The sequence below is a fragment of the Pyxicephalus adspersus genome, chromosome 3 (genome assembly GCF_032062135.1).
Source record: "Pyxicephalus adspersus chromosome 3, UCB_Pads_2.0, whole genome shotgun sequence".
NCBI classification, from domain to species: Eukaryota; Metazoa; Chordata; class Amphibia; order Anura; family Pyxicephalidae; genus Pyxicephalus; species Pyxicephalus adspersus.
Window position 1 is genome coordinate 146947744 of NC_092860.1, and position 10588 is coordinate 146958331.

Below are 10588 nucleotides of genomic sequence, written 5' to 3' on the forward strand. Positions count from 1 at the left end.
CTCGTCATACTATTCACTACAGGCTTCCTGTATTATATTTATAGTTATATGTTATTTGCACAAATAGCATTGGGTGTATGTCTAGCTAAACCCACTGTCAAGTTTGTATTGCTATCTGTTTCCCCATTTGGGTTTTAGAGTTATCAACAAAAAATGAGGTAAGGGGAAATCTTGGAGGAACCAAGGGAAAACGATGGAGACACTTCTTTGATCAACTGGGAAATAATCTGGCAATAACCCTTACATGAGATTTCCTCTAACATCCTGTTGTTTTAGTCATAAAAAACCTGATTTGTTGGGTATGGGAAATCAGAGATTACTTTTCTCTAACCAAATGCTGAGGAACAGATTGTTGTCTCAGGTCTTGAAAGGCTTTGGAAGGCTTAAAAACCTAAACCTAAAAAATCTAATTTATCATACTTGATAAGACTTGATTTACATTATTGCAAATCATAATTAATAAAAAAAAAGCAGCTGTGACACTGAATAGTGTGAAAATTGCAAACTAGAGTCCATCACCTGATATGCATGTGCTTGCTCCATGCCTATACTATACCTCATAAGCTTCTTTTCTTGCAGGTGATCAACGCTGCACTGACATTAGCTGCCAGGCCCCAAAGTAAGGTGGCTCAGGATAACATGGACGTGTTTAAAGACCAATGGGAAAGGCAAGTCCGGGTTCTTACAGAGGCGGTAGATGACATCACATCAGTAGATGACTTCCTTTCGGTCTCAGGTAAGTTCATTTCTGATGTCTCCAGTCTGGGACAAAAAACAAAATTGTTCACAGGTGCAAAAAGGTTTTACATTTTCTCTACAGACTTTTGGGCTTTCCGAAGAGTCAAGTTTTAGAAGAATGAGTCTTGGACTTTGTTTAGATGTCCACCAAGGACACTTACATGTAACATATATATAGACTACAAATCTTTGTAGCTGGTTTCCAGTGGATAATAGATATAATTCTGGTATAATCGGTACCTCAAAAGTAAAAATACCTCATTACAAGCAGAGTGCTCACATACAATAGAAACATGGCAATATAATATCTACCACTTATGCCAAACATGACTGTGTAGGTAAATCCCTGTAAGAACAAAACAATCTAGGCCTAGTAAGAATAATGGTGACATAAAAACTAATTACATAGATTATCCTTGCACTTTGAGATTTAATGTTAGGGTTACAGGGGAAGTCAGTGTTAAGATTACGGTAAAAAGTGAAGTCTTTGGCCCTGATTTATGAAAGCTCTCCAAGGCTGGAGAGAATACACTTTCATCTGTGAAGCTGGGTGATCCAGCAAACCTGGAATGGTCCAGGATTCAAAACCTTTCCTAGCAAATAGCAAATGTTTTGTATAAATCCATTCTATGTTTTCTTGATCACTCATCTTCACTACTGAAAGTGTATTCACTCCAGTCTTGGAGAGCTTTCATAAATCAGACCCTTTGGCTACAGGAAAGGTTAATATTAATGACTTAGAGGTAGAGTCAGTTTTAGGCTTTCAGGGCAGTATAGTGTTACAGGGAGGGGTTATTGTTAGTGTTAAAGGGACAGTCAGTGTTAGGAATATGGGACGGGGGGTCAGTAGTAGGGTTACATGGCAGATTAGGGTTAGGTTTTCAAGTAAGTCAAGTTTAGGTTTGCAATGATATACAAGAAGGATCAGTGTGAGACTTTGTCTTACAGAGACGGTTAGTGTTACCATTACAAGGAATATAATTTTGGAAATATAAAAATGCAACTAATCAGATAAAGACTGCCTCACTTCCTGGGTGAAGGATGTCCAGCATCATCTAGCTCTTTATGTGCCATTGTAATTTTCCCTAGTCCACCTCTTTTGTTTGTTGGCTTTCAGGTATTTCAACAATGTAGGTTCAGCATCACATCCTAAACATTACCTAAATATATATATTCCAAAAAGTCAGTCCACCCTTCAGGCTGATATTCACCCAGTTTGCATAAATCCTTCCAAGAGCCAGCACTTGCTTGAATCAAGATGGAAGGTTCTTAAGAGGAATACTGAGGCAGGGAGTTTTAGGAAACTATGACAAGTACCCAACAGCCATGGACAGCATAGAAAATCAGAAAGACCCAGTGAGTCACTGGATCTAAAATAAAAAAAATGCAATAGAAACAGAAAGATTACTAAAAGTAATTAGCATTGGGGTTACTGGGAGGGCTAATATTAAAAGATAAGGTAAATAAGATAAGATAGGATGTAAAAATTAATTTCGAGGAAATATGGAAAGTTTGTCTAAAGGAGGCTAGGACATTGCTTTCTGTACCAAAAACTCAATACATGGGCCCTGATTTATTAAAGCTCTCCAAGGCTGAAGAGAATACACTTTCACCAGTGAAGCTGGGTGATCCAACAAACTTTGGATGGATTTGGTCCAGGATTCAAAGCATTTGGTAGCAAATAGCAAATTACATTGAAGAAATCCATTCCAGGTTTGCTTGATCACCTAGCTTCACTGGTGAAAGTGTATTCTCTCCAGCCTTGGAGAGCTTTAATAAATCAGGGCCATTCAATCAATACATTTCCAGACAATAATAATTTATAAATATACTATTATTTTATAGTGTATTTAGGTATGTAAAATAATATGGTTGCAAGCCATAGATTTGCAAACTTCAAAGCAAATAGTCTTCTTGTGTGATAGCCCCATGTATAGGGTCGCCCAATAAGTAAGTAGTCTATAAGGGCTTAGCATGAATTCCTTGCCTAAAAGATCTGTGTTGTGTTCTCCTTTCTAATTTTTAATCTTTCCTAAAGATATGGTAGCTAGTTAGTTGGTGATAGGTTTGTTCACTTCTATCAGAACTAACCCAAATGTAGGAAATTGTGCAAGCAATTTTGTAAATGGCCAAAATCCAAACAATAACACTAGTTAGGATTATTATTATTATTACTGCCACTAGTTAAGATCCAATTAGACTCGTTACATCAGTCATTACAAAAGCAAAATATATTTCCATTGTTCATAAATCATCTTGTAACAATCAATCTAGAATTGTTATCAGCTGGTTGTTACTGAGCACTGCATCTCAAACCTTTGCAGTTTAGCAAAGATGGGAAAGGCAAGTCCGGGTTCTTACAGAGGCGGTAGATGACATCACATCAGTAGATGACTTCCTTTCGGTCTCAGGTAAGTTCATTTCTGATGCCTCCAGTCTGGGACAAGGAACAAAATTGTGCACAGGTGCAAAAAGGTTTTACATTTTCTCTACAGACTTTTGGGCTTTCCGAAGAGTCAAGTTTTAGAGGAATGAGTCTTGGACTTTGTTTAGATGTACTCCAAGGACACTTACATGTAACATATATATAGACTACAAATCTTTGTAGCTGGTTTCCAGTGGATAATAGATATAATTCTGATATAATCGGTACCTCAAAAGTAAAAATACCTCATTACAAGCAGAGTGCTTACATACAATAGAAACATGGTAATATAATATCTACCACTTATGCCAAACATGACTGTGTAGGAAAATCCCTGTAAGAAACAAACAATCTAGGCCTAGTAAGAATAATGGTGACATAAAAACTAATTACATAGATTATCCTTGCACTTTGAGATTTAATGTTAGGATTACAGGGGATTATGTTTTCTGGATCACTCAGCTTCACTACTGAAAGTGTATTCTCTCCAATCTTGGAGAGCTTTCATAAATCAGGCCCTTTGGCTACAGGAAAGGTTAATATTAATGACTTACAGGAAGAGTCAGTTTTAGGTTTTCAGGGCAGTATAGTGTTACGGAGAGGGTTATTGTTAGTGTGAAAGGGTCAGTGTTAGGGTTATGGGACGGGGGTTCAGTAGTAGGGTTACATGGAAGATCAAGGTTAGGCTTTCAAGTATAATCAAGTTTAGGTTTGCAATGATTTACAAGAAGGATCAATGTGAGAGTTTGTCTTACAAACGCAGTTAGTGTTACCATTACAAGGAATATAAATTTGGAAATATAAAAATGCAACAAATCAGATAAAGACTACCTCACTTCCTGGGTGAAGGATGTCCAGCATCATCTAGCCTTTTATGTGCCATTCTAACTTTCCCTAGTCCACCTCTTTTGTTTGTTGGCTTTCAGTTATTTCAACCATGTAGGTTCAGCATCACATTCTAAACATTACCTAAAGTGGTATATATCTTCCAAAAAAAATCAATCCCCCTTCAGGCTGATATTCACCCAATTTGCATAAATCCTTCCAGGAGCCAGCACTTGCTTGAATCAAGATGGAAGGCTCTTAAGAGGAATACTGAGGCAGGGAGTTTTAGGAAACTATGACAAGTACCCAACAGCCATGCACAGCATAGAAAATCAGAAAGATCCAGTGAATCATTGGATCTTAAATAAGGAATGCAATAGAAACAGAAAGATTACTAAAAGTAATTAGCATTGGGGTTACAGGGAGGGCTAATGTATGGATTACACTGAAGGTTTGTGTTAAAGATAAAAGATAAGATAAATAGGATAAGATGAAAAAAATTTGGAGGAAATATGGAAAGTTTGTCCGAAGGAGTCTTAGGCTAGGACATTCTGTACCAAAAATTCAATACATTCAGTCAATACATTTCCGGACAATAACACTCTGGTATCATCATGCTTTGCAAGATGAATAAGAAGAATTATAATATTGATTTTATAGTGTATTTAGGTATGAAAAATAATTGCAAGCCATAGATTTGCAAACATCAAAGCAAATAGTCTTCTTGTGTGATAGCTCCATGTATAGGGTCACCCAATAAGTAAGTAGTCCATAAGGGCTTAGCATGAGTTCCTTGCCTAAAAGATCTGTGTTTTGTTCTCCTTTCTAATTTTTAATCTTTCCTAAAGTAGCAGGATATGGTAGCTAGTTAGTTAGTGATAGGTTTGTTCACTTCTATCAGAACTAACCCAAATGTAGGAAATTTTGTAGGCAAATTTTGTAACTGGCCCAAATCCAAACAATAACACTAGTTAAGATCCAATTGGACTCGTAACATCAGACATTACAAAAGCAAAATATATTTCCAAAGTCCATAAATCATCTTGTAACAATCAATCTAGAATTGTTATCCGCTGGTTGTTACTGAGCACTGCATCTCAAACCTTTGCAGTTTAGCAAAGCTTGGGTAGACTGCTGGGTGTTTAGCCTATGCCTAATCATCAGGTTAGTCTGTCTGCTCATGTCCTAGATTTGGCTCTGTCTGATGTTTATTTCCTAATGGATCCTTCTTGTAAATTGTTTTGACTGAGTTTGTATTCAGCTTGTCTGTGATTATTCTAAACACAGGCTTGTTATCTCTGCTACTGTCATTCAATGCTCTGTCTGCTCTGACACAACCCCTTTCTTCTCAATTTTAGAAGATCCAAAGAACTGTTTTATTTACTCTTTAACTGGGATAACTTTATAATGATGCCGTCTCTATGTCCTTTATTGCTGAAAACCATCAGTAATGTAACTTGGAGTGGACTCAAATGGACTGCGCAGTTGAGTTATGGTACTCGGCGATGTCTGAGTGGGAGATATTGAACCATAATTAACCGAGCCTCCAAACATTTATTAAGATCTATAACTCAATCTCTTCAGCATTTTCTTCAGATTGCAAATTACGCTTGGTATTCGTTGAAATTATTTAAGTTGTCATTCGTTATGTTGCAATGAATCAGAAGCATGCTGACTTCTGGGCTTCAATTACTTTATCCCGCGGCCTTTATCAAAAGCGCTGAAAAGCAATTGGCTGAATGGCTGATAGACACTGGTTGTCTGCCACCTTGTTACTCTCATTTAGCACAAAGCTCACTTCATGTCCAATTTTACAGCAACCTCAGGAAAGAGAGTCTGGCCATTTTATTAGATGTGCCCTCTAAGCAAGGATCAATACATGTTTCAGCCAGATTTTATCATATCAGATGCTTGCCATTATGAACAAATTTGGATAATGCTGTTTGAAATCATATCAACTGTGGATAGCCGAGAGCATTTTGTGTTACTAAAGCTTTAGGAATAAATACTATTGGCAAAACAAGCTCCTTATTAACAAGACACCGCTGGTCAGTAACATATTGAACAGCAGGATAGATCAGTGTCGTTTTTATTATTAAAGTATTACTGCACCTTCATGATAAAAGTTACAAAATAGAATGTTATGTTGCTCATTATATATAGGTGGGCCATGTTCAAAAGTGTTCAAATGGGAATGAAAAAGTTGTTTTTGACTTTTTTTCCTAATTTGCATGTGCTGGAGATCTGCGTGATTTACATTATGTTACATTATGTTACATTTAAAAAGTAGTTTCTAAGTAAATTATTCAAAGGGGCAGTCATTTATACTTATTACATACTTAGGCTCTGCTTCCTGCTTGGAGTGCCTAAAACTTTTTGTAAAGTTTTTGAGCAAATCCCTGTACTTCCTCCAGTCTTCCTTTCAAATATGAAGTCCGTTAATAGAAACCAGTGAGCTACGCAATTAGTTAGGAGTATTTATAGAGTAGTAAAGCTTACATTCATCAAACGTTGACAGCAAGTCAAGCTTCGGGGTGCATGTTTTTTTTTTGTTTTTTTTTTAATGACAGTGCCTGATTCACCAGAAGTGAATGTTTGATAAAAAAAATAATAATAATAATAATATTGGTTTTTTTAAATATTTCCATAAATAAGGCTGTTTACACTAATCCAAAAGAATAAATTGGGACATGTATCTGTCACTAAATCCCAATATGTGTCAACCAGAGACTTACTGTAAGTTTGCAAATAATTTATTTTCTTTGTCTGCTCAAAACAAAAAAAATTGAAATAGATTAATGTTTGGAAATTTGGTGTAAATATGCTTTTTTTTTCTACAGAGAATCATATACTGGAGGACGTCAACAAGTGTGTAATCGCCCTACAGGAAGGAGATGTTGACACCTTGGACAGAACGGCGGGTGCAATCCGAGGTCGTGCCGCTAGAGTAATCCATATTATAAACGCAGAAATGGAGAACTATGAGGCAGGAGTTTACACTGAAAAAGTTCTGGAAGCCACCAAGCTGCTATCTGAAACTGGTGAGCAGAAAGAATTCTTTGTTCTGAGTGCCCTTGGACAAAAACACATTCAGAAACCTCTAGCAAGGGAGAATGTGATGTTCTGAAAGCATATATATTTTTATTTTGTTGGTGATCAGATTATAAAAGTTTCTCGAATGTGTGCCACATCCCAATAAATTATCTTAAACTCCCAAGCATCACAAGCAAATTAAGTAAAACATGTTTTACTTATGTTTTAAACTTTCTAAAATAAAAGTTTTTTTTTAATTTATTTTAAACCTTGTACCCAAAAAATCCCATAATTTGCTTGTGATGCTTGGGAGTTTAAGAAACATTTCTGAAAGGTTTTACCTGCAGAATATTGCTGCCCAACATTTTTCATATGTATCATGCAGCATAGAGTATGCTTGGCCAAAGAAAGTCACACATTTTATTGTTTAGTTGCATTGTAAGTAAGAGAGATTCTAGGGACGTGTGTGGAAAGATATCTTTGTAAGGTAAAGTTGCCTTAGGTGGGATATTTGCCAACACTGAAATACAGTGTTTATATTTGAACATGAAAGACAGGCAGGGTTTTTTGTCAAAAATGATCTTTATGATAATTTTTAAATATTCATAAGATAAGCAATATTTGCTTGCTTGTACAGTATATTTCAGTATGGCCTTCTTCCTTGAGGTCCAGTACCTATACACTAGAAATAGATCATCCATTTAGTGGTATTATCATTTCCGTATAGCAAAAAGCAAACCATATGTGCGAAGAACCTAAATAGGTAAGGGTGTTTGCACGCAGCGTTGTTACCCGATGCGTTTCGCCCTTTGTAGGCTTCCTCAGGGGGTAGCTGTGTGCTTAATGTAGCGGCTTGCATGTGATTTTTTTTGTTACCAAGGATATTTGGGATAGATCGTCTATGCTTTTTTGAAGGGTAATAGTCCCATATTTTTGTAACTACAAAATATCTTTGCAGTGGTATAATTTCAATCAACCATTACAATATCACAACATTTTTTTCTGTCCAGAGTTGCTTTATTTTTTTTACCAAGATTTTTTATTGATTATGGGGCAGTCAGACAGCTGTTTAAAGTCTTTTGCGGCACATCCCAAAGATTCTCAATGGGATTACAGTCTGTGATGGCCAGTTCATGTGTGAAAATGAAGTCTCATGCTCCGTAAACGATTATTTTACAGTTTGAGCCTGTTGAATCCTGGCATTGTCATCCTGGGATATGCCCATACCATCATGGAAGAAAAAAATACATTGATGAAAGAACCTAGTCATTCGTATAGTCCGGTAGTCAGCTGACCTCATTATTTGGGCACAATGAATTGTTGAACCTGGAACCCCAACTGAAGCAACCCTGGATCAAAACACCACACATTGGGCCTAATTTATTAAAGCTCTCCAAGGCTGGAGAAGATACACTTTCATCAGTGAAGCTGGGTTATCCTGCAAACCTGGAATTGTTTTTTTCAGTCATTTGCTATTTGCTAGCAAATGTTTTGATTCCTGGACCAGATCCATTCCTGTTTTGCTTGATCTTCCAGCTTCACTGAAGAAAGAGTATTCTCTCCAGACTTGGAGAGCTTTAATAAAACGGGCCCAATGTGTTTCCTTTTATTCTCTCAATAATAAACATTTATTTTTTTGCTGAACTAACATAGTGATAGGGAAGAAAGAACAGTAGAGAACAATGTTAATTAAATGACATGCACATACCCACAGTGCCAAACCCTCAATTCCAACATTCTTTCCTCTAAGATTATGCCAGAAACGAGTAGGAAGAAGCTTCTTGAATTAAGCTTTCCTAGTGTGGTTGAGGCTAGGGTCCTGTATGGTTTGGATTAAAATGTATTCCCCCAATGGAGCCAAATTCTAACCCAAATCTTTTCTTTCGATTTTTAGTATCGTTTAGGTAGTGTTCTACCTGTGTTATGTTATTATTGCTTTATATCCCATGCATTACATTTTATGTTGCTTCCTAAGTATTTGATGGGTACAAGATGGAGGTAATGGATGTTAGGAAGAATAGGAAACAAGGGCTAACTCCCTTGTAGGGATGAAGACAATATTTAAAACCTGGGACTTCATCATGGTAAATTGGGAATAATATTTTTAGAGTTGGACTTTATCTTTGTTTAATGCTGTACAGGTTGCACTTTACGAATAAACCAATTGAAGTCACAACTCTTCTGTACAAAGAGAGCCCAATATATACATCAATGAAACCCTTGTAAATATACTATAATTAGAATATATACTACATCCTATCACTGGTGGTCAATAATTTTCAATAAAGCATATTACTTGCTTGCTAGAAGTAGATAATCCCTACATTTATATCACATACCTTTTAAATTCTAAAATACCTTCTAAAAATTCCTTTAATCCGCAACAAAGAACTTCTATATCTGAAAGACAAACTTCAACCTATTACAAAACACTAATGTTGAGATGTCTGTATACAATTTTCTTCTGTATACAGATATTTGAAACAGACAGGATTACTATATTCCAAGCAATTCACACTCACAACCTGCTTCCTATTTTTTTCCTAAACCAGGAGCAGCACAAAGTGGCATATTAGACATTTCCTCTGCAAAGAGAAAACTATTTTCTCTCTACATATTTTTTTAGGAAAAAAGGACTCCTCTTAAGTGAAAATGACAGGGATGGTGATTCCATTTCAGATGTTATTGCTGAACTCTCCTAAGTTTAATATGTGACAGATTTTCTATTTGAAGCCGTCACACCGGAGAGGAAAATACAGAATGTTTTCACAGACTCGAACCCTTCAAGCTTAACACTTATTCATCCAGTGTTATTTCACCAAAGGAAGACAGCCAAGGACTTATCTTACATCAAATAGCTTGTGACAGAGAGTTCATTAACATGGCCTAAAATCACAACTTACTCTATACTGGATAGAGATAGATAGACAGATAGATACATAGATAGGTAGATAGATACATAGGTAGTTCTTAAAGATGCAAGCTTTCATAAATAAAAGGTTTTTAGTGAAAGAGACATGCAATCTCTCTTTTGCCCTGCTTCTGGTGGCTTTTTGTATTTTGCTTACATTAAATGAGGAATGAAGTATAGAACGCAACTCTTTTGATGGCATTGCCAAGAATAGATCTCGAACTTGGAGACAACGTAACTCCTGCACACAAGCAGGATTAACGTCAACAGTAGTCACCCAATGGCCTAACAGGATCAATGTGGTCATGGAAGAGCTCCCAGTAAAGATGGCATATTTGAGGGGTGCAGCAATGACAAACACAAAAGTAACTTTGACAGTGTCTGCCCAATAGTCAGAGGATCAGTATGGATCTGAAATAATCGGCAGAAAAAATGGAAGCTTTAGCTGTGGTATTGATAGGCTCCCAAGGCCATCATCGTTGTAGGGTGCTTAGAAACAGTTAACAGTGGGCTGTAATCAGGAATTATGGAAAAAAGCTTATTACCCACAATAAGTTTAGTTCTGCTTTAGGAAGGATGATAGTGAGAAGGAAGACATGTAAAAAGGATAAACATATATATATATATATATATATATATATATATATATATATATA

The 10588-nt window shown here is 36.3% G+C and overlaps 1 protein-coding gene across 1 annotated transcript in view; it reads left to right on the forward strand.

Moving 5' to 3' along the window:
* The window catches only part of CTNNA2 (catenin alpha 2), a 1156022-nt gene that overhangs the window by 1044771 nt on the left and 100663 nt on the right, over positions 1–10588 (forward strand). The window contains exons 11-12 of the mRNA XM_072406902.1: positions 580–736; positions 6829–7029. Of these exons, the coding sequence (XP_072263003.1) occupies positions 580–736; positions 6829–7029 (358 nt within the window). The remainder of the gene's footprint in view (positions 1–579; positions 737–6828; positions 7030–10588) is intronic.